The following is a 25150-nucleotide window of genomic DNA, read 5'->3' as shown; positions in this document are numbered from 1 at the left end:
AAAGTGAATCAGTGGACTACAAATGTGGAACAAATTTTTAAAAATGTATTTTTATCGATTCCAGAGAAAAAGGGGGGGGGGGGGGAGAGAGAGAGAGAGAGAGAGAGAGAGAGAGAGAGAGAGAGAGAGAGAGAAACATCAATGATGAGAGAGATCATTGATCGGCTGCCTCCTGCACAATCCCCACTGGGGATTGAGCCTGCAACCCAGGCATGTGCCCTCGACTGGAATCGAACCTGGAACCTTCAGTCCGTAGGCTGACGCTCTAGCCACAGAGTCAAACCAGTTAGGGCAAAAGTAGAACAAATTTTAAACCAACTCACCGAGCTGGGAAAACCATTTAAATACATTGAGACCCATGTAATTAAGCAAAGGAATGGAGCAGGATTACACACAGCAAGTTCTTGCTTCTGGGACAGCTATACAGATGGGAGCTGCACTGGGTGATGGGAGAGCAAGACTGTCATCAGCACCTTTGGATTGTCCATCTGACCTTATCATCCACCCAAGTTCTTTCTCCTTTTGTCTCAACATTTCTTCTATCTTCTAACCACCAGCCGTGAATTCAGTGAACACCTTCCTCATTTTCTTTTTCTTTCTTTTTTCTTTGTGTGTGTGTGTGGGGGGGGGGGGGGGGGGAGGGGGCGCTCTCAAAACACAAATAACTACACTGTTCTATAATTAGCACACGCTCAGTCAGAGGAATTTTTTTACCTTAGGCAATCAGAAGCCAGAGTTGCCTTAACTCTGAATATCTCTGTCCAAAGATGCTAAAAACTCAAATCTGCTGGTGTGAGAAAGGATAGTTACATATTCTTAAATTATTGCACCAAAATCACTTATTAGTTTCAAAAGGAAAAACAGTAACTTTACAGTGGAAAGACCTGGCAGCCGAGTACTGCAGGTGAACCTTGTCCGGATGGACAGACCTACATTGCTTGCTTTCTGATGCAATGCACATCACCTGCCAAAACCTGAATCCAAACACGAGGAGATGTTACATCCATCATTTTAGAAATTCCACACAATAAATTTCCTTAAGCTTAAAAAATGTCAAGGTCATGAAAAATGAAGAACAGAGAGAAAAACTATTAGACATGATGACTAAAGGCAATGCATAATTCTAGACTGGATCCTGGGTCAGAAAAAAATGTTTTGTTTTTTTTTTGCTATAAAAGACATTTTTAGGACAATTTTGAATGAAATCTGTCAGTGAGAAAAAGGTATTTCTCAGTGTTAGCTCTCTGATTTAGACAATTTTGCTAGGTTATGTAAAAGAGTGTTATTTTTAGGAAATATGTACTGAAGTAATTTGGAGTAAATGGGCATCATGACTTTAACTTACTTTAAAAGAATATAGGGCCCTGATCGGCAAACTGCAGCTCACTGGTCCCTTGAGTGTGGCTCTTCCACAAAATTCCATGGCCTGGGCGAGTCTATTTTGAAAAAGTGGCATTAGAAGAAGTTTAAGTTTAAAAAATTTGGCTCTCAAAAGAAATTTCAATCGTTGTACTGTTGATATTTGGCTCTGTTGACTAATGAGTTTGCCGACCACTGGTATAGGGAAAAAAGTGTGTCTTATGTGTAGATATAAATAAATACACAATGCCTACATAGTTATATATTGAGAAGGAGTTGAGGGGAGAATGATAAAGCAAATGTAATAAAATGCCTGGGTGAAGAGGCATTTGTTTCTCTTTTAATGCTTCTAAAAGTCTGAAATTGATTTAAAATAAAAAATTAATTGAAAGAGTGATTGGGTTTCACTGGATGAACTAGATGTTGGGCAGGGAAGACATTCATGACAGAAGAACACTCTTAGGGGAATGTGAGCCAAGATCCAAAGTGGGAAAATAGAAGGTCTTGGTGAATGGTAATTGTCCATTAGTGTAGATACAATTACATTGAGCCCAACTGGCATGGCTTAGTGGTTGATCATCCATCTATGAGGTCTCGGTTCAATTCTAGTCACTGCATATGCCCAGGTTGCAGGCTCGATCCTCATTGGGGAAAAGGGGAGCATGCAGGAGGCAGCCAATCAATGACTCTCTCATCATTGATGTTTCTATCTCTCCCTTCTTCTCTGAAATCAATAAATACTTAAACAAACACACACACACACACACACACACACACACACACACACACACACAGAAAAACAATTAAAAATAGGGTTGGGGGAGAAGATAGGTAAATTTCAAAAGCACATTAGTGAATTTCAAAGCTAAAAGTATATCATATGACAGCAGTTATGCTAAAATTTTGAAATGTTATATTTTATGGACAGGCACATGTTTCGTAAGTATAAAATAATGACTACAGAAGAATATGCCCAATTACTAATGATGGTTGCCTTTGGGGATAGGGAAAGATTAGGGAGGAGAACAAGGAGGTAAAAAGCTTCAGTTGTATTGCACTGCTTTTTTCCCTTAAAAATTTTAAAGGTCTGGATCAAATTATTGAATATTTGCCAAATTGTTGAGAGTGTGTTAATATTTTTTGTATATTGAAAACATTTTATGGTTAAAAAACCACTTTTTTTTAAAGAAATACCCTTTCTGAATGGGTGTGGTGCAGGAGTGTGCTGGTGGATAAAGTTGGAAAATTGGTGAGTCCAGATCACAGAAAACCCATGGATATGATTAAAGTACGGATTTTATCCCACTTATAATGGAACCTTTTCCAAGACAACTGAGTGTTATGCAAACTTAAAATCAACTGAGGCTGTGAGCTTAAAAGATTCCTGTTAGTTAAATTAGTTGTAAGATAATTTCCAGAAAAAGGTAGAAGCATGACTTCCCTATAGATATACAATTCTTTAATACACTTTGAGGTTTAATTTCATTCATGAGGGAGTCAGGCAGTTATAACTTATTCAAAGAGAACCCAATAGCCCTGGCCTGCTGGCTCAGTTGGTTAGAATATCATTCTGATACACCAAGGTTTTGGGTTTGATCCTCATCAGGGCACATACAAGAATCAACCAATAAATGCATAGATAAGTGGAACAAAGCAATGTTTCTCTCTTTTTGTCTGTCTCTCTCTGTCTCTCTCTCCCTTTCCCTAAAATCAGTAAATGAAAATTAAGCCCTTGGCCAGATAGCTCAGTTGGTTAGAGCATTGTCCTTATACCCCCAAGATTACTGGTTTGATCTCCAGTCAGGGCACATACAAAAGTCAACCAGTGAGTGCATAAAAATTAGTGGAACAACAACAGATCAATGTTTCTCTCTCTCCCTCCCTCCCTCCTGCCTTCCCTCTTTCCTAACTTTCTTTCCTCTCGAGGGAGGTTGTCAGGTCTAATTAGCATATTATGCTTTTATTATTATAGATGACTTTTTCAGCCTTTTTCATCTCAGGGTGCACATAAACTAATTACTAAAATCCTGTGGCACACCAAAAATATTGTTTTTGCCGATATGACAAAAATAATTAAGTATAATTTTGAATAATTCACATCAGATGGCTATTGTGTTGACTTTTGTATTTTTAAACTTGATAGTCTGAGGGAAAAGAGGTCAATGCCCCCGATTAAATAGTCAGGTATTGCTGTTTTAAAAATTATTGTAGCATATCACTGTGCCTCATGCAGTATGCGCAGCACTCTGGTTGAAAATCACTGGTATAAGCCATTTGATTTATTTACAATGTGTAATTTAGCTATTTTTAGACCTGTTTTTAACTTTTCCCCCTCTATGGAAGAACTTGTTATTACTGGGTTTTTTCAGAATTTGAAGCTGTCCAGTAGATGGCAACATATATTAAAGGGATACCTGTGACTTTGTTGAGTATCTGTTAATATATTTGTGTTCTGTCTCTCCTTCAGGCTCCACTTCACATCTCTCATTCCCCTTTTCTGTACTTTATTTTTGTGTGTTCCTTTCACAGTGACATAGGCTTGAGGCAAAGCAGTTAAGTTCCTTCACAACAGTAGTTCTATTTACTTCCTGGCTGAAATGACAATATGTTTTGGTTTCTTACTTATATAAGATCAACTTTCAAATCAACCAAAAAAGAAAGAACACTTTAATTTCACCAAGATTCTGTTTTTGAGGTTCGTTTATATTAAAACTTGTCAGGAAATAGTAGTGTTTAAATATAGTTTTATCACATAATTTATTCTCATTCTCATGAAACCTTTTATGGGATTTATCCCAGAATCTGTTCCTGCAAATGAAAAGGCGTCTGGACCTTTAAATGTCAGGAGTTACTTCTGAGAATTGGACTATATGTACAGGTGATACTCCGTCTATCTCTTTTCACTTAATAAAATACTGGTTTTATGTAGGTGTTAAAGAACCATTCATTTCCTTCCTCAAATCCCCAGGTGCCTTGTGACATCTGTCTCTTTAGTTTATGGGTTTTATTTGTTTTGGAAAGTGACATTTGGGCACATTTCCCCTTTTTGGCAAATGTTATTTGATTATGGATTCTGTTTAACTGAGTTCAGAATTCTGATAGTGATTTGCATTCTGAATAACTTTTTAACATCTTTAATAGTTTACCTTGAAATTTTGATTATGTTTCATGTATTTTTTGTGATGATATTGACTTGCCCAAATAATTTCTTTTTCTCTTTAGGCTCCAGAATTTCCTGAGTTCACCACGACTGTCCAAGAAGCTATCAATTCTCTTGGGGGCAGTGTGTTTCCTAAGCTTAACTGGAGTGCCCCAAGGGTAGGCCACATCAGTAAATCTCTCATTGTTTGAGTATCCTTTGCCTTGCTGTTCATTTCACTTTATGTCCCCACAGAAGGGCTCATTACATTCCTAAGTCTAGGGAAAATGCCATGGAATTTATTTTTATTTTCCCTTGTTATTCTATTTTCCTGATTTTTGTAGTACACTTTCCTGGCTCTGTAAAGTACTGTATATTTTCCCAACAGACAGTTTCAATCTCTTGTGCTGCTGATCATGCTAGAAATATAATGAAATCTATCTTATGTCCTTTTCAAAACTTCAGCTGTTCAGTTTAACAAAGATTTTTCTCTGTTGAAAAGGAATAAAATTTAAATGTCACAGCATCTAGAAATAGAGCATTTTGAGAAATCAACTGATACCTTCTTATGTTGTTTTATTATTTTAACATTTCATCAACAAGATTTTTTTTAAGTTAAGGTCTGTGGAAAAATTTACTATTTTCTCTAATCCAGTAGAAAACAGTTTTATGACACAAAGGTCATTGAAAGAAATCAAGGACTTTGCATTTTCAGAAATCATTTCATGATTATCTTTCTTTATTCTAAAATGAATGAGATTTATTTAATCTAATGTTTATTTTCACTTATTAAAGTTAATAATATATATACATTGTTTAAATTTTCAAAAGCCCTGGATGCTTCAAAAATCAGCAGGTCCTGACATGCTTTGTTTCACATTTCCTATTCCTCAGAGGCTTTAAAATATTTTAGTATATTTTTTTGTTATTTTCTCCTACTTCTTTATTCTTCAATGTTATGTATTTATTATTGACTTCCTACTCTAAACAGAAAGATTCAACTTTTATTTCCTATTCCACTATTCTCATCATAGCAATATCAAACTTTTGATCAGATTAGTGTTTAGTGTTTCTAATATTATGATTATGCAAATACTATGTACACACCTGATATATACTATATTATAATTACTTATATGTTCTTATTCAACATTTTGTTTTCTCTGGAATTAATAATTGTTTATTTAGTTGCATAATTTTCAGTGTATATACTATTGTTTTAGTGGAGTTAAATCTCTGTTCAATATACATCTTTAATCACAAGTTCTTCATCTTTTTCAATAGGAAAAATTTAAAAGAAGTTATTAAAACTCATTTTTACTTTATATGTGAGCAGTAATTTGTATCATTCCTAACTCCTGAACTAGGTTGACGCTTTCCACTTAAGTTGGATAAATTATTTGTGGTTTAAGTTATTCATTTGTTCTTTTCTTATTTATTGAGTGCCTACTATGTACCAGTGTTTTCCCATATTGTAGATAATTGAATAGTTTTAAAAATAATCATTGGTCTTCTCAAAATTATTTTATTGTCCTGTGTCTGATCTATCTATGGGAGAAATATGTTTTTTAAATGACAATTATTTTGTCATTTTTAGGCATGTTTCACTAAGTTTTGTGCCCATTGTGCCTGATATTCTTACTTTTTTTGTTTTGTTTATATGTATGATTCATAATTTAAAATTGTGATGTTCAGAATATCTGACCACTTCTACTCTCCCATATTTGATAGACTTGGGTCTTAAGAGCTCTAGTTCTCAAACTTCAGGTGTTCTAGTTCTCTCTGCAGAAATAGGGAGAAGGGAAAGGCTCTCCTTTGTCTTAGACTCGAGAGTAGTTGGTAAGGCTATTTATTGATACCTCTGTCTTCTAGCTCAAGAGTTAGCATTTCTGATACCTTTTTGCCCCCTTCTTTCATCATTAGCCAGAAAAACCTAGGGAAGTGCTTGGGCCTGAGTTAAGAGGGTGAGGGCTTTAACATCTGTGTTTATAATTGAGTGTCAACATGCAGTGGTGATACTATTCATTGTTTGGAAGTATAATTGACATTTGACAGTATAGCTAAAATTCTTACCTGGCTTTTTTCTTTAAGCCCTTGTAGAAGTAAGCATTATTAACTTGGTATATAGGCCTGCGTTTCAGTCATAGTAACTGACTTAGAAAAATACTAAGTTGCATGTGTTTTATTATTTAGGATGCATACTGGATAGCAATGAATAGTTCTCTGAAATGTACAACCCTCAGCGACATCTTTCTACTGTTCAAGAGTTCTGATTTCATCACTCGTGACTTCACTCAACCGTAAGTATGTTTCTTGTTCTCCATGTCAGTAGTTTCCTTACTTCTGAGAGTTTTTCTGCAGATGAAATTTCATTAGACCTAGATCTATTGTAAACAACAGTTCCATGTAACAAGTCTATTTCATATTCTCAAATGACCTCTTAAAACAAACCTTTCTTTTTCCTTTATAGAAATGCTATATACAATGAATATCCCTAAATGGGCTTTTTTATATATCCGCACATTAAATGTTTTGGTACTTTTGTTATTATTATAAAACTACAATAGTATATGTATGTGTAACTGCTATGCTTTACATCTGAAATTAATATAAAATAATACTGAATGTCAACTGTAATTTAAAAAATGTAAAAAAAAACCTACCCCCTGTATATGCATATCATAAAAAAACAAAACTAGGAACTATAGCTAAACAAAAATAGGAAATGTAAAAGCATCCATGATCTCACCACAGTTAGTTTGATATACTTAAAAATTTTATTTATACATAATATATATCTGTATATACCTGTATTTAATTGTATTCTAAGTTTTTAGAACGAAAATGGGATCCTATATTTCATATTGTTTAGTAGACTGCTTTTGCACTTGTAGTGTATGACATTTGTATTATGTGTTATAAAATACTTGAATGCCTCATTATTCTAAATTACCTTACTAATATCCCTCTGGATAGTGATAGCATAATTTGTTTGACCAATCTTCTCTCTTTATGGACATAAAATAAAACTCTGCCGTGAATATGTAAATCTTTGTGTACTTTTCTAATTTTTCTCTAGGATAAAAGAAAATTTCTAGAAGTGTAATTGCTGTTTTTCTTCCTTTGCTGGTTACTCTATTGCTAAAGAACTTGAGTCTGCTCATGTCATGTTAGGCAGACAGCACAACTGTACTGTTGAGCTGTGGGTGATCTCTTTATGCTTCTTTTGTTTTGTCATCAAATAGCAGTTATTCTTCTAGATTTCTTATCCTACCCCATCTTAAATCAGTTATCTCAACTAATCTTTAAACTGACCTCTAAAGTAAAGCAGAGCACAAAATTTAGAAACTTAAGCAGCTGAAAACAGTGTAGATGCATGTCATTTCTTCTTCATCCATGCAATTTAGTTTTTCCTGCCCATTCATTTATTTTAGCTTCCAATTCTTTCTTGAAGAGGAGCCTGGAAGGAAAAAATAAATTTACTACATATCAGTTGTGCACCAATTCTTTTGTATCTGAGTTTGCAACTTGAGCATATGGATTTAGTATTCATTAAAGAAAATGAAGTTAAGTAATAATATTGGTATTAGGTGTATGATAGCCCTTGTTTTAGTAATAATACAGTAACATTTTATTCTAGAATACCCTCTGATTAGAGGAAGTCGTGACTATCTTTTTTTGGATATAAAGCCTTTTGACATCGAATGCTTTAAGTAAAGAGGTCTTGAAATATTTTACATTAAAAATACTCTATTAATTCATCAGGTCTGGATTTTTGTGTACCTTTAATATTAGTTGTAGTGAGAGTATGACAAAATCTTTTACCAAAAATAATTGTAAATCACTTTTCTCTGTGACTGTTTTCTAAGTCATTTTCCCAGTTAATGATCTTCCTTTTCTTAGCCCATCTCTCCCTTTTGTCCGACATGAATTTAACTATGATTCCAGTGGAAATATGAGTCAGTTGTTTTGCATTTTGTACCTTTTGACTTTTGCATGGGAAAGAAGTTAAGTCATCAGGTGAATTTGAAGCCTTTAATTAAGAATGTTTACCCACAGAATACCATCTTTCTCTTCATATAAATAATTGGGAGTTGGCAGGATCTAATGCCAAGTACTCAGCTTTCAGCCAGTAGCACTATTATGTCATCCTTTTCTGGAAATGTTTGTTGGTAGTCTGTTGCAGAACAATTAGTAAGTCTAATCCTATATAATAAAAGGCTAATGTGCAAATTGTCTCCTTGACTGGGAGTTCAACCGTGAGTTTGACCAGGGGGCAGGGCCAGCTGGCCAACTGCTCATGGCCCCTCCCCCTGGCTGTCCCCACCCTCGATTGGCCCCCCCATCCTGATCGGGGGCAGGGCCAGCTGGCCAACAACCCCCAGCCCCTCCCCCCAGCCCAATAGGTCAGGGCTGGGCTGGCTGGACCCCACCCATGCATGAAATCATGCACCAGGCCTTTAGTTATAACATAAAAAGCCTTATTGATAGGATCTTTAATGAAATATGAACTTTTGTCCAGAGTTCTTTTAGGACACCTTAAAGATTAAATTAACAGTATAATTTTTTTAATTGGATAGGACGTCAGTGACATAATCATTTCTTTGATCGGTTAGAAAATTGAAGCCTAAATCTATCAGTAATTTATTCCCACAAGCTAATTAATAGAAACAAAACCAGAATAATTTCAATAACATCATTCTAAGTGTTCTCTGTACTTTCATTTAATAAAGTTATGATTTCTCCTTTTCAAAATGTTTCAAATTAAAATATAACAGAATAGAGCCGAGACTGGTTTGGCTCAGCAGTAGAGCGTCGGTCTGTGGACTGACGGGTCCCAGGTTTGATTCCGGTCAGGGGCATGTACGTTGGTTGCGGGCACATCCCCAGTGTGGGGTGTGCAGGAGGCAGCTGGTCCATGTTTCTCTCTCATCGATGTTTCTGGCTCTCTATCTCTCTCCCTTCCTCTCTGTACAAAATCAATAAAATATATTTAAAAAATATATAACAGAATAGAATAAAATATTATAATATATAGTTATGTAGGTATGTATAAAATTGTGTGATATTATGAAAGTGAGATTATGTTGTTTATACTATTTTGGGACTTGCCTTGAAAAAACCCCACAAAGATATCATCAGGATTACAAGTTAACAGAAGGCCAACTAAAAATAATTTACACATACAGGGTTTTAAAAAAGATATTATTTAACAAGAAGTCTGCTGATTGCATTTTTCTTTAAAAAAATATATATATTTTATTGATTTTTTATAGAGGGAAGGGAGAGGGATAGAGAGTTAGAATCATCGATGAGAGAGAAACATCAATGAGCTGCCTCCTGCAACCCAGGTGCATGCCCCTGACCAGAATTGAACCTGGGACCCTTCAGTCTGCAGGCTGATGCTCTATCAACTGAGCCAAACCATTTAGGGCTGATTGCATTTTTCTAGGTTAATCTGCAGCTTGTCATGGTTACCAGGGACCCAGACTCCTGTCTTTCCCTGCTGTAATCCTTGGCTGTGGCTTGGTATTTGGGTTTCCCACCTAAAGGTTACAGAATTGCTGCTACAGTTCCAGGTATCACATAAAGACATGACAGTACCTTTATAAAAAAATCATCAGAATCATCTGGGACGTTTGATAAAACAGATTGCTGGTTCCCCCCCCAGAGTTCCTGGTTTAGTAGGGTAAGAGTGGTGCCCAAGAGTGTAATTTCCAACCGTTCCCAGTTGATCCTGATGCTGCTGTTCAGGCCCTCACCATGAGGACTATTAAAGATTAGTCCGCACATGTACCCCTGGGGTCCCAGAGGGGATATCAGACCTCAAGTGCTTCCTGATAGGAACAGTCACAATTCTGTTGGCAAGGATGAAGGTGGGAATAGTTAAAGGGTAGACCTTTAGGATTAATAACCAATTTTGTGATATTCTCTAGAAAAAATGTACAAAAATTATGTTGAAATAGCTAAGTATAAATTACTAAGTTAAGTGAAATGTCCTAACCTCTAGTTAAATCTCTAGTTAGTCATAAGACTAACACAATCTCTAGTTTGTCTACCACCACTGTAATTTGATATGGAATGTTAAGTAACCTATTTTTCCGGTTCCTCAAATGGTTATCATACCCAATAAGCTTTAAAAAATGGAAATTAAAATAGGACACATTTAAAATAATCTGCCTGCATTGTACTTGCTGAGTGTATTATTTGCCCAGATATAAACATTTTATGTGATTAGACTTGCTGAGTCATAAGGCTTTTTTCATTAATTATTTTATTGATAAAATATCACTTCAGTCAGCCTATCTAGAAAAAGATATCTTTTACTCACTTGGGCTAAGTGAAAAATTAATCCATTAATTTTTTTTTTTTTTTCCTCTGAGGGGCTTGTGTCTAACTAGAGATTTAACTAGAGGTTAGGACATTTCACTTAACTTAGTAATTTATACTTAGCTATTTCAACATAATTTTTGTACGTTTTTTCTAGAGGATATCACAAAATTGGTTATTAATCCTAAAATTCAGCAGCAAATAGTTTCAGGAATAAAATTTGGTTCTTAAGTGGGACCTAGCAGAACCTTTACCTCATGATTTTTAAGGCCCACTTATTTAAATGACAGTTTTCTGCTTTAGGTTGTTTTTGAAGAAAAGTTCTATGAAAATTAGTATAAACACACCTAATGACCATTAATTCATTATCATTTTACTTTTATCTTTTCTTTTCTGCCATGAATGAAATCTGAAGAAATAGAATCTATATGCCAGAACTCTTACTTTGGTTCCTGGTGAGCAATAGAACTGTACCAACAGAATTTTGATGTTTAATTTCTCCTTTGCTCTGTATTTGTTTTTCTGCCCAAGATTTAAAATATTTTTCCTTTTTTAAAAAAATTAATCTTTATTTTTGAGATTATTACAGATGTCCCTCTTTTTCCCCCCTCATTTTTTTAATTAAGGTATTATATATATACATACCTTACCAATCCCCACCCCTTGAATGTCCCTCTTTTTCTCCCATAGCTCCCCTCCACCTGGTTTCCACCCCACTTCAGGCCCTCACCACCCTATTGTCTGTGTCCATAGGTAATGCATACATACATGTAAGATCTTTGTCCAATGTCTTCCTGCACACCCTGCCCCCACATCCTTTTCCCTCTGAGAATTGTCTGTCTGTTCCATTTCTGTGCCCCTGTTTCTATTCATTCACCAGTTTATTCTGTTCATCAGATTTTATATTCACTTGATTTTTAGATTTAATTGTTGATATGTATTTGTTGTCACTTTTCGATTCATATTTTTTTTTAATCTTTACTTTTTTCTTCTTCCTATTCTTAAAGAATACCCTTCTTTAAAAAGCCCAAGCACTTTCAGTGTTATTTCCTTGTCTATGCCAATGGATGAAACTTTTCCTTGTGCATCTTTTGCAGAAGGTGCTTAGGGGTCTGTTTTCTAATTCTTAACTTCATTTTGGCTTAAGGCTTAGGCTCCTATCCCTCTGAAGGTATTAAAACCTATGTTCCTTACCAATTATGATAACTACCCCAAAAGGCTTATCTACCTAACCTTCTTGTTCTCAGTACATTTTCCCCCCTTCCATTTCAAAGGCAAGTTTTTGGTTCAACTGTGTTCTGGTTCAATCAGTGAGGAAATAAATAATGCAAATGTTTTAAAATATGACATGACTGAAGAGATTTCTTTGTTTCTATTAGTATACTCATATTTTCTACTACTATTGTTTCTGCTAGTATTATCAATGTTATAAGTAGCCTTGATTTAAAGATTTTTTTTAAAACCTGGAATATTAGGACTATTAAATTTATAAAAGGATTATAAAAATTCAAGAGTTGTTAGTACTCTTAATTATCTCACTCAATTTTGCTTTTTCAACTTACCTTTTTCAGAATGTAAATGGGATATAAATATCAACATACAATATTCCTTCCATATTTTGATTGAGCTCTTGAAAATATTATTGTTGACCTTTACATTCAGTTTTAACTATATGGTTCTCCACTTTGCTCTCCTTTTAGAAATGATAACTTGGGCATCTGGTTAATCATCTTAGCCTTGTCCAGTAACCTCACAATGCCACATATGTTTTCACTGCTACCTTGAAACTAGTCAAGTTTTAAAAATAACATTAAATGCTAAACCAATCAGCACTTTCTGATACGATAATAGAAAGCAACTATGTATTGAAATGTGTATCTATTTTAAAGTAGCAGTAAGAGGGTTATCTAAGGGTTGAAATCATAATTTGTAGGAATATAGAAACATGAAAAAATTAGATAATGGAACATTTGAGATCTTGCTTCCCGATATTGTCCTCACTTTGGTTCAAATAAATGCTTCAAATAAAATTTTAAAAATATTACATAATGAAAATCTATGTTCCTTTTGATCTTCCTATAGTGTTTTTAAAATAGATAGAAAACCTTAATATACCTTGTTCTTTATAGAATACTGTTTTAATAATGTCCTTTATTATCAGATTTACAAAAATATGGCTCCCACATTATTAAAATCACATTTCAGAAATGAAAGTGGAAGTAGTTCTGTTACTACATTAACTATTGAGATAATGTGATGTTATTTTGTTTATTCGAGTTCCTTTGTCATTTGTCTCCTTTCATCTCTCTTATTTATTTTAGATACATTTAAATTAAGAAAAGAAAGGCAATCAGTTTTATCATGATCATGACTATTGGTTAGTTGGAAGCTAAAATATTAATTTTTAAAGTGAACTTCAATTGGCTTTTTAGAAAAGCAACACATATGTACTTTATACTTTTTTGTATTTTTAAATTAAAAAAAAATTTTTTTCCATCCCTTCACTCTCATCGTATGTGAGTCTTTTATTCTGAGGTGGGTCTCTTGTCGACAGCATATATTTAGTTCATATTTTTGTATCCATTTAGCTTTCCAATGTCTTTTGAGTGGAGCATTTAATCCATTTACATTTAAGGTTATTATTGATATGTATTTATTACCATTTTAATTCTGTATGCTTGTATTTCTCTCTCTATTTTTTCTTATTTTAGCAGCTCCCTTAGCATTTCTTGTAGCTCTAGCTTTGTCCAGGAAGCTCTTTATTTCACCATCTATTTTGAATGATAGCCTTGCTGGTATAGTAATCTTGGTTTCAGATTCTTGTTTTTCATTACCTTGAATACTTCATGCCATTTCCTTCTGGCCTTTAGAGATTCTGATGAGAAATCATTTGACAGCCTTATGGGAGCTTTTTTTGTAGGTAACGAATTGCTTTTCTCTTGTTGCCTTTAAGATTCTTTCTTTGTCTTTAAGTTTTGACATTTTAATTATGATGTATCTGTGCAGGGACCTGATTGGGTTCCTCTTGCATGTGACTCTCTGTGCCTCCTGAACTTGTGTGACTTTTTCCTTGAGCTGGTTAGGGAATTTTTCTGCCGTTATTTCTTCAACCTTGATCTCTATCCCTTGCTCACTTTCCTCCCCTCCTGGTACTCCTAATTTGTGAATATTGTTACATTTCATATAGTCCCACGTCGCCCTTAAGCTGTCCTTCAGTTTTTTAATTGTTTTTTGTTTGTTTGTTTGTTTCTCTGATTGGGTGATTTTTTTCTACTATGTCTCCTAATTCACTGATTTGATCCTCGGCTTCCCCTAATTTCATTCCAGTGATCTTTATTAGTGCTCTGTCATTCTTTATTTTCCAGTGTCCTTTTTTCATAGTACTATGCCTTTACTCATGCTTTTGAGCATCTTTGATATCATTATTCTGAACTTCCTATCTGATAAATTTCCTATCTCCATTTTGTTTGGCTCCTCTTCTGGAGAATTCTCCTGTTCTTTCACTTTGGGCTTGTCTTTTTGACTGCCTGTTTGAATTTGTGTCTCTGTGTTAGGTAGATCTGCTATGATATCCAATCTTCAGTGCAGGACAGTGTCAGACACTGTTTCTGATTGGCTCTGAGTACTTTGTTTAGAGCTATTAGCAATCCACAGCTTGTGGCTCCCTCAGCTGGGGCTGGGTGCCTGAGGAAAGGATCAGGATGTGCACCGGGGTCTGCTTTTGCTAGCCCTGGGCCCAGAAGGAGATGAGGCAAAGACTCAAATTCTCCAGAGATCCCTTTCTGTCTGCAGTCCAGTTGATTAGCTTCACACTATGGACCATCGAGTGGCATGAGAGGTCTTCCTACAGGGTGGGGGAAGTAAAAAACCACCTGGATAACAAAGGTCCACAGGTGAGAGATTTCCTCCATAGTGTGAGGACTGACTCAGCACACGAAACTGAAGTGGCTTCCTCCGACCTCCAACCCCAACTCCAGTCACACAACTCTCCTGGACTCTCTTCACACAACTCTAATCCACTCTGTCCTCCCTCTGCCAGAGCCCATGGTGGGCAGCTGCCTACTTAATTTTGTGCACCTTGAAGAGTGTGCCTGCATTTCCAGCCATCTCTCCCTGGCACACAGCACCCCTACTGCCTTTCACAGCCAGATGTTATGTGGGCACCTTTCTCAGTTCTGGTGCTCTGGGCCAGGGAGCCCAACTTGGGATTTAGACCCCAGAGTTCTCAGTGGGAACCCCCCACAGCTGAGCTATCCCTCTGGGACTTCAGCTTCTGTTTGTGGGAGCCTGGCCAGCCCTTTTGCACCTACACGCTTCTTATCAATCTCTAAGTGCTTTCCACTTTCCATACTTGGATATTAGGATTCCCTGTAGCTAGTCTTCAGTTGAGTTTTCAGGGTGGCTTTCTGTATGTTAGTTGTATTTCTAGTTGGTCCTGGGAAAGTTTCAGTGTAATTTCCACTTAATCTGCTGCCATTTTGGAATCTCCCTTTTTTTTTTTTTTTTCTTTTAATTGAAATTCTGAGAGCTTTATAATAGCAGCTCTAGGATCTTTGTCCTTGAGAGAAGCGGTGCAGCATGTGGTTTAGTGCTTTTATTTGATTTCTCACCTTGGTATCGTCATGGTATAAATGTGGATAATAATAATAGCACTTTCTCATGGGATTAGCAAGGATTAAATGAGGCAGCAGAAGTAAGATGCTTCATATGGTGTCTGTTTACTAGCACAGAGAGAACCCACTTTAACAAAGCACCTTCTGTGTGCCTATAATTCAGATTATATCAGTCAGTGCCTCATTATTAAAACAAAAGTTTCTATTCCTGAGGATTTTGGCCAACCAAATAAATTAGAATTGTTATTGTTTGTAATGTAAATCATAAATGATCACAGAGAATTCTAGCCTAATCATACATTCAGAGAAATTTAAAAGCTTTTAAAACTCACTTTTACTTGTGGATTACTTCAGACATCTTTAAAGGCATTTTTTGTGTTATTTGTTTATTGTTTTTATAAAAATGTCTCTTGACCGCAAGTTTTACTCACTCTTGAATTGTTGGTTTTCCCAAGGGTTCTGTCATCTGCCTGAAGTGATCACTGCTGCTTTCCGGACTTCAGCTCTTGTACCCATGTGATGATTACTCCCAGATAATTATCTTCAGTTCCTCCTTTTGTTTCCCAGTTGCTTACTAGACATCTCTGTGTGTTTCTCCCAGGATGTTTCTAACTCTACACAAACATAATTATCCTCCATATTTTCCTCACCTTACTTCTGCTTTTCCTAGTGAATGGCTTTCTCATAACAATCCAGCTAGTCATCAGAGCCAGACACCCAGAGTCATCCAGGCCTCTTTTCCCTCATCCCTCACTTCTGTTAGTCAAGAAGTAATACTGATGCTGCCTTTGAAATACCTTTATGTAGTGCTTCTATTTCTACTCCCATTGCCTTAATTAAACTCTCCCCAGGACTATTTAAACAAGCTTCCACCTGGTCTTTCTGCCTTCTGGTTTGCCATCCCTTCTTCAGGCTACCCAGTACCATTGCCATAGTGATATTCTTAAAGCTTCAATGGAATGATTTTGTCACATGTTTAGAAACGTCTGCTAGCTCCCCATCCTATATAATAAAAGAGTAATATGCCAATCGACCAAACGGCAGAAAGACTGGTCACTATGAAGCACACTGACCACCAGGGGGCAGATGCTCCACAAGGGGAGCACCACTCAGCCAGAAGCCAGATGAGCAGAGCCTCTCCCCCCTCTGAGGCAGCACTAAGGAGTAGCGAGCCGAGCAGTAAGGAGTGAGGGCTCCTGGACTGCAAGAGGGATCCCAGACTGCGAGAGGGATCCCAGACTGCGAGAGGGCACAGGTTGCGCTGCAGGACCCCCCTGAGTGCAAATTTTCGTGAACTGGACCTCTAGTTTCTGAATAAGAAAGTACAACCTTCCTCAGTAGACAGATAAGACCCATCATTCCTTGTCCAAAATTTCTCTCTAACCTCATCTTTTGGCAGTTCTCCCCTTGCCTTCTACACTCCATCAGTCCTGACCTTCAGTAGTTCTATGATACTGTGTGACTGTTCTCACTTCCCTCCCTGACTAAACACCACTTCCCTTTGCCTTAAATGCAGGCCCTTTTCTTCCTGTTGAATGGAGTATTCTTGACTATCTCTTTCCTTCCCCCGTCATAAGAGCCAATCTCTTCTTTCTTTGTGCTATCAGAGTAATTTATGTTTTCAGTGTTTTTAAATCCTTCATTCTCTTGCTAGTCTTTCCTTACCAGACTAACCTCTAGGTCAAGAGACTGTTAATCTTTTTAGCATTCTCAGTGCCTAGTGAGGCTTTGGCATAGGTAAACATTTAATAAACAATATGAAAAATTGTTCATTAAACCAAGGATTAGAGGAGGAAGCAATATACTTAATGGAGGACTAACTAGTCCTATCAGTTATTTTTTAAGTGGCATTAGGGAGAAAGTTTAGATTAACTCTGTTTCTTTAGATGGCAGAGTTGATGTCCATAGAGACTTCTGCATCATTCCTAAAGAACACAGTGAAAATTGCAAAACCAGCAGTGCCATCCTGCCTTCATTTGGAATCCTGCAGTTGACACGATTTAGGTTATAGTCCTTGTTTGGTTGCCAATTTAGTCTTTACTGGGTCTTATTTTTGTTTTTGACAGAAAAATGAAGATTATAGTAGCTCATCTAGTGGTTTTGAGGACTAATGAAACAATATTTCAGGGGGTTAGACTAACATTTGATATCAAGTAGTGCTTAATTCAGGTTCATTGAATTCAAATTTTTCTTCTAGTTCTGGATACTTTTAGTAAAACCTAATCTCACATTAATATAAGTTATGTGTGTGCATAAACTGACACTATTAAAAGAGATTTAATTACATTTTTCCCCCCTCAAAGATTTATCCATTGTACTGATGATTCCCCAGATCCTTGTATGGAATATGAGGTAAGAAACTTTTAAAAAATCTGAATGAAGTTGATAAAGTATGAAGAAGTATTGAGAACTGCTATTCTTAAGTGAAATGAATGAAAACTTTTGGATTAATTTCTTTAGGCACCTAGGGTCATTGAATTTTTAAATTTATTAAATATACATATAAAAATATATATTCTCTTTTTATAGAGTGTATGTAAGAAAATATTGTCTCTCAGTATGTACAGGGAATTAGTCCCAGGACTCCTGAGGATGCAAAAACCTAGTTTGGAAAGCTTAAAAACATAATATTCTTAGAATAATTAAAATGAAAAAAGTGACAAGCAGAATCCTATGTATTATGTGCTCTTGTCTGCATGTATCTACAAAGATATATGCATACATTATATAGTCACATATTCCTAAGAATACTTCTGAGAGCTATATGAGAAATTGACAACACTGCTTGCCTCTGAGGAGAAGGACAAAGGGGTTCGATGGCATAGATTCACCTTTTTGTAATTTTTTTTGGTCAACCACAAATTTATGTAGTACCTGTTCAAAACATTATTTCAATAACGCTTATGCAAATTTTCTAAAAATTTAATATTAGTATATAGCAATTGCTTATTTCTTTTTTGCTTAAAAAGTTACCAGGGCTATAAAAAATATATGCCAGCATAAGCTTTTAATAGATAAGAACAGTGTAATATTTTAGTTTGGGGTTCTTTATTTAATAATTAGGTTCTCTTCAAATAACTGGACACATTTAAAGCTTAATCTAGGATATACAATGATGAAAATTTAAATCAGTGCATTTTAGCCCTAGCGATTCACCTGTGGACTGAAGGGTCTTAAGTTCAATTCCTGGCTCTGACCCAATCCATGTTTTTTCCTCACATCAATATTTTTTTTTCTTTCTCTTTTTCTCCCTTCCAAAATTCAATAGAAAAATATCCTCGGGTGAGGATTAAAAAACAAAAAATAAACCAGTGTATTTAAATTTTCCAAGTCATCTTTTAACCATATAGTTTTTTAAGAAAAGCAAGTTATTAATATTTTTATATTTTAAAAATATAAAACTACAAGGAAATATGAAACTATTACCTAGATATGTCCTCAGTATTAGCATTTGAGGGTGTGTGTGTGTGTGTGTGTGTGTGCATACACACTTCATAAAGCCATTTGTGTACTGTTTTCCCATCACTCTTATAGCATAGTATGGGCACTTTCCTAGATCATTAAATATTCTTTTTATCATGATTTTAGTGTCTACTTATTTTACATGTTTACTCTTTTATTTGACAAACATTTCCTAAGCACCTGCCGTGTATTACATACTTGTGCTTGAACACAGAAATGAATTAATTCATTGCCCTTAAGGAACTTTACTGTTTAGTAGGGATGAGATACTTATATAAAATTATCATATAACAACATGATATGTGCTTGCAATAGAATATCGTGCACAGTAAACTGTGGGAAGCACAGGATGTGGGGAAGGAGAATCTTGAGCCCACTGGGTGATTTGGAATGGCACTGAGAGTAATTCAAGTTCTGTCTCACAGGTTTTAGAGGGAAAAGAACAGTATAGCAGGATAAGGGAGGCTGGAGACAGTAACCATTTATTAAAGTTAATGTTCTCCAAAGTACATTTTAAAACAGATTCAGAAGCATACATTTGTCAACTGTCCTATTTATAAAATTGTAGCAATTCAATAATGTATAAATAGTATACTAAGTAATAATTACAGTAAGAAAACCTATTTGTGACTTGGTCACTGATAGAATTGGTTTAATTTATAATAAAATAATGCCAGCATCATGGAAGGGTTGTACTGATTCTTTGTAATAAGCCATAATAATAATTTTATCAGAGTACGTGTTACAGAATGGTGTTTAAGGTAGATAATTTGAAATTATAGTATTGATTATATTCTTAAAGGAGAGAAGAACATAGGAATTACAGGGCAACTTATGGCAAAGCAGTGATAAGACTTGACTTCATCATCCTTGGGGGTTTATTATATCGGACCTCTCAAAAATAAATGACAAAGATTCATTTTGTCATAAAGTGTTTAACACAATTTCCTGTTAATTAGACTAATAGATCACAACTCTGTTCCCTGTATCTCACATTAATGTTTTCCGATGCCTCCTTTTAAAAAGATTTTAATAACGGCAAGTGTTAAGACATAATGGGCATTTAATGACTCAATGGGCATAAAATTGTCTGTTAGACAAGTAAGCATCTTTTGTTATATAGTTATGTTACGTTTTTTCTTTTTTCTACAGCTTGTTCTTCGAAAATGGTGTGAATTAATTCCTGGAGCTGAGTTCCGATGTTTTGTCAAGGAAAACAAGCTTATCGGTAAGTTCTTTTACCCTTGAAAGTAATTGTTAAAAAAGACAAGCTTTTGATGGAAGGAAATTTCTAGTAATTAGGACAATCAGTTTTTATCTCAGATTCTTCCTCCAGTTGAACTGACTTTGAAATGCTGAGGCCATATTCAGTTTCCACAGAACATACTATTGTCAATTCACCATGTCTGGATTCTGGGTTGAAAGTAAGGGTCCTTATTCTTCTCAATTTAGGATATGTCTAATGCTACCTGCTTTCTCTTTGGGACTATTCTAAGTATTACTAGCTATACACTAGTAATTATTTCAAGCATCATAAAAAGTCAATTTATTTTCTATTATTGGAACACTTTATTATTCTAGCAAGAGAAAATATGTGGACAAGTAAGTGTGTTATTTTAAAAGCCACCCATTTTCTTTCAGGTTGTTATTTTGTTTGCTGTGATCAAATTAAATATGGAGGATAATTTGCTTTTTCTCTCTCTCTATTATTTTTTTTTTGTCTGCACGTTTTTCATGAACTAAAATTTATCTTCAAACAAGAAAAGTGTAATTTGAACAAAATCAAATTAATATTACTTATTTATTGAATTTTATGTTGGAATTTATTAACTTAAAAGAAACTTAGTGTGTTGGAATTTATCACATTACTAGTATTCCTGAAAAAGCTGCACTGTAAGTACGGCTAAAGAAGGGAGCATATTAGCATGTGATTAAGAAATTGGGTGGAAGCCCTTCTTTTAGCACACAGAACTTTTTTCCTATGCATAGAGCAAATTGAAAGAGTTCTTCCAGTAGTCTCTTTAGTTTATTTAGAATAATATCAGCAAAGCACTCTGAAGAAAGGAATGTTTACTTTTCCATGCCTTTAAATATCAGGCTTGTGAAGGCCTGTATGAACAAGAAAAATAGACTGCTTCTATGAAGTACAATATAAATATTAAGGACATATAGCAAGGAATATTTTACATTTTCCCAAAGTAAGTGCAAAAGAATAGCAATTTATAGAGTTCATTGGAAAAAGTAAAGAAAAGCAATTGACTATGTGTGCAGGTTAAAAATTGGTTCATTAATTTTTTTTCTTACATAATAGGCATATTTATGGCTTTGAATTCTTTCCATTATATAATATTAAATAAAAATAACTACTATTTCTATAGTAAGAATGCATGGCAGTATGGAACTATGGGATTCACCTATCCATATAAACCTTTACAATTGATACTTCTGTCATTCAGTCAGTATTTTTCTAACTGGTCTTCTGGTCTATTTTAATGGTTCTGTCAAGAAGAGTTTAAATCATATTTTGGTGTTTTCTGAATATTATGTATTAACAGAATATAAAATATTCTCTTGCAGGTATTTCTCAAAGGGATTATACACAATATTATGATCATATTTCTAAACAAAAGGAGGAGATTTGCAGATGCATACAAGACTTCTTCAAGAAACATATACAGTATAAATTCTTAGATGAAGATTGTAAGTATTTTTTAATGACTCAATGAAATGAAATGAAATACATAATGTTAATGAACCTTATTTCACAGTGGCATTTAATTTAAAACTAGAGGCCTGGTGCACAAAAATCGTGAACTGGGGGTGGGGATCCCTCAGCCTGAACTGCTCCTTCTCACAGTCCGGGACCCCTCGCTCCTTACCACACGCCTGGTTGCTACTCCTTAATGCTGCTGCAGAGGCGGGAGAGACTGGCTTCTGGTTGAGCGGAACTCCCCCTGTGGGAGCACACTCACCACTAGGGGTGGCTCCTGCTTTGAGTGTGTGTGCCCTGGTGTTCAGTGTGCATCATAGTGACCTGTCATTCTGGTCTTTCAGCCATAAGGGTCACTTATGCTTTTATTATATAGACTAGAGGTCCAGTGCATGAAATTCGTGCACTGGGGGTAGGGTTCCCTCAACCCAACGTGCAACCTCTCCAATTCAGTTCCTCACGGGGGATGTCTGACTGCCGGTTTAGTCCTGATTCTGGGGATTGGGCCTAAACCGGCAGTCAGACATCCCTCTCACAATTCTGCACCACTGGCTCCTAACTGCTCACCTGCCTGCCTGCCTGATCACCCCTAAATGCCTCTGCCTGCTGGCCTGATTGTCCTCAACAACCCCATACCCCTTGCCAGCTTGGTTGCCCCCAACTGTCCCCCTTGCTGGCCTGGTCGTTCCACACAGCCTACTGTTCAGTCATTTGGTTGCCCCTCACTAATCCCCTGCCGGCCTGGTTGCCCCACACAGCCTGCTTGTTTGTTGGTTACGTTGCAATGGTTGCTTAGGCTTTTATTATTTTAGACTAGAGACCCAGTGCATGAAAATTCATGCACTGGAGTGGGGGAGGTCCCTCAGCCCAGCCTGCCCTCTCTCACAGTGCAGGAGCCCTCAGGGGCAGGAGGTGACCCAACGATCAGGGGAAGGTGACATCTCATCACACCTCTGCTGCCAAGAGTGCAAGCCTCACCTGGCCCTGATTACCTGTGCCTCTAGTAGGCCCTGGGCGGCTTGGGGGCTGAGAGGTCTGGGGGACTCCGGAAGCAGGCACGCGGAGCAGCTGGACCCGCCTGGGGTGGGCCCGGCTGTGCCACATGCCTGCCACCTTGGCAGGGCTGAGGGGACTGGGTGCTGTCATCTTGTGGCTGTGGGCATGCTCATCTTTGAGGGCGTAACAGTCAATTAGCATATTCCCTCCTTATTGGCCGTGGGTGCCATCATCTTTGTGAGGGTGTGATGGCCAATTAGCATATTCCCTCTTTATTAGATAGGATAGGATTTGAAACACTATTTTAAGTGTTTTGCTATATTATTATTTGGTATTTCTGATGGTTGCATGTTAATTTTACCTTATTTGATCCTTTCTTTTTCTTTTTCGATTAGTCCTCACTGGAGGATATTTTTCCATTGATTCCCCCCCCCCCCCCCCCCCATGCCAATCTGTATTCCTTGATTTTTAGAGAGAGTGGAAGGGAGGATGAGAGACACAGAGAGAGATCAATGTGAGAGAGACACATCGATTGGTTGCCTCTTGCATGCATCCAGACCAGGGTTAGGGATGGAACTAGCAACCAAGGTATGTGTCCTTGACCAGAATTGACCCTGGGACTGTTCAATCTGCTGGCTGATGCTCTGTCCAAACTGGCTAGGGCTGACCAGAGTCCTTTTTTAATACTAAGAGTTTTTTCGCTTGCCATTTTAGATATATTATTATATATTTCAAAGGATCTATCTACAGATGACATATGCTTCTGTTATTAGGACTAAATTAGCTAGATGACTGATCTGCTTTCTTAGATTATTTCTTTAAATGATCAGATAGCATCAGTTATAAAGTAAACTTTTGTGAGTTGGCTTTAAGAATAGAAAGTTTTTATGCATCTTAAAATTATATCTACTATGATTTACCCTTTTTACACTTGCCAAGCCTGGTTCTATGGGAGATTTAATTTAAAAAGAAAATTAAGCATAGCTAGATTTTATGCTTCTGTACTACAAAGTTTACTCATTTCATTCCCCATTCCATTGATTGGTGCTTCTTTTATTGGAACATAAACCTATTTATTATGATGAACTGGTTGAGATGATATTGGTATTTGGTTTGAATTTTAAATATAATGGATTATAAACCCTAGCCAGTTTGTCTCAGTGATAGAGCATTGGCCTGTGGACTAAAGGGTCCTAAATTCTATTCCATGTCCAGGTTGTACGCTCAATCTCCATTAGGGGGCATGCAGGAGGCAGCCAATCAGTCATTCTTTGTCATCATTGATCTCTCTCTCTCTTTCTCCTTCTCCCTTCCTCTCTGAAATAAATAAAAATATATTTAAAAGAATTTTAAATATGTATATATTGGGTTATGGTTGAGGGTAAAGATAGGAAAAACAAAATTTTATAAATAAAACATTGCAGTTTATGTTTAAAGTTTTGAGATTTAGAATTATGAAGTCCTCTAGGTTAATTATATTCTATTGTTGGACTAATAATAAAATGCATTTTAATTTTCAAAAGGAAGCTTAGATCAGCGGTCACCAACCGGTGGTCCACGGACCACTGACGGTCCATGAGGTTCAAAAGATTGGTGACCGCTGGTTTAAGGAAATCTTTGGAGCAGCGGTTGCCAACTGGTGGTCCATGAGGTCTGAAAGATTGGTGACCACTGGCTTAGATCATAAAACAAGTAGCTTGTTATTAACTTTTAATTTTTTTTTTTTTACAGTTGTATTCGATATATATAGAGATAGTACGGTAAGTAAACACTATGTATGATTACTTTAAAACAAGGACTGATCTTATAACTGGACTACATAGCCATTATGAATGTAAAGGGCCTACTGCTCAAAAAAATATTTTCTCAAACTAAGGTGTTTGAAAGTCACTATGGTCAAGAATCTTGTCTTAAAATACACTTAACATTAGAAGACATGCTATCAATAATTAATTATGTACAATAAATTTAGGGAGTTTTCAAGAATTTAAATTATTTTTTATTTTTCAATTACAGTTGACATACAATATTATTTTAGTTTCAGGTGTACACCCCAGTGATAGATATTACATAACTTACTACTAAGTGACCATCCTGATGAATCTAGTAACCATCTGACACCATAACCTGGTTATTAGAATATTATGCTGTATTTTACATCCCTATGACTATTCTGTTACTACCAATTTGCACTTTTTAATTTTTACTTTTTCACCCATCCCTCCAATTATCTTCCAATCAGGCAAAAATCAAAATGTTCCCTGTATCTATGAGTCTGTTTCTGTTCTGCTTCATGTATTTCATTTTTATAGATTCACTTGTTGATAGATATGTATTTATTGCCAATGTATTGTTTATATTTTTTATCTTTTTTTTTCTTGCTTCTTAAAGAAGATTCTAACATTTCATATAATACTGGTTTAGTGGTGATAAACTCCTTCAGTTTTTTCTTGACCGGGAAGCTCTTTATATGTCTTTCCATTCTAAATGAGAGCTTTGCTAAGTAGAGTAATGTTAGTTGTAGATTCATGCTTTTCATCA

At 35.9% G+C, this 25150-nt stretch overlaps 1 protein-coding gene across 1 annotated transcript in view; it reads left to right on the top strand.

The window, feature by feature from the left end:
* Nucleotides 1–25150, top strand: part of CDC123 (cell division cycle 123) — a 60231-nt gene that overhangs the window by 17578 nt on the left and 17503 nt on the right. The window contains exons 5-10 of the mRNA XM_084876318.1: nt 4582–4677; nt 6692–6798; nt 17745–17793; nt 20056–20131; nt 21481–21603; nt 24341–24369. Coding sequence (XP_084732444.1) covers nt 4582–4677; nt 6692–6798; nt 17745–17793; nt 20056–20131; nt 21481–21603; nt 24341–24369 — 480 coding nt within the window. The remainder of the gene's footprint in view (nt 1–4581; nt 4678–6691; nt 6799–17744; nt 17794–20055; nt 20132–21480; nt 21604–24340; nt 24370–25150) is intronic.

The sequence above is a fragment of the Pipistrellus hanaki genome (genome assembly GCF_964339955.1).
Source record: "Pipistrellus hanaki genome assembly, chromosome: 1".
Lineage (NCBI taxonomy): Eukaryota > Metazoa > Chordata > Mammalia > Chiroptera > Vespertilionidae > Pipistrellus > Pipistrellus hanaki.
The sequence above is the reverse complement of the archived record's forward strand: the minus strand, read 5'-3'. Positions and strand labels throughout refer to the sequence as shown.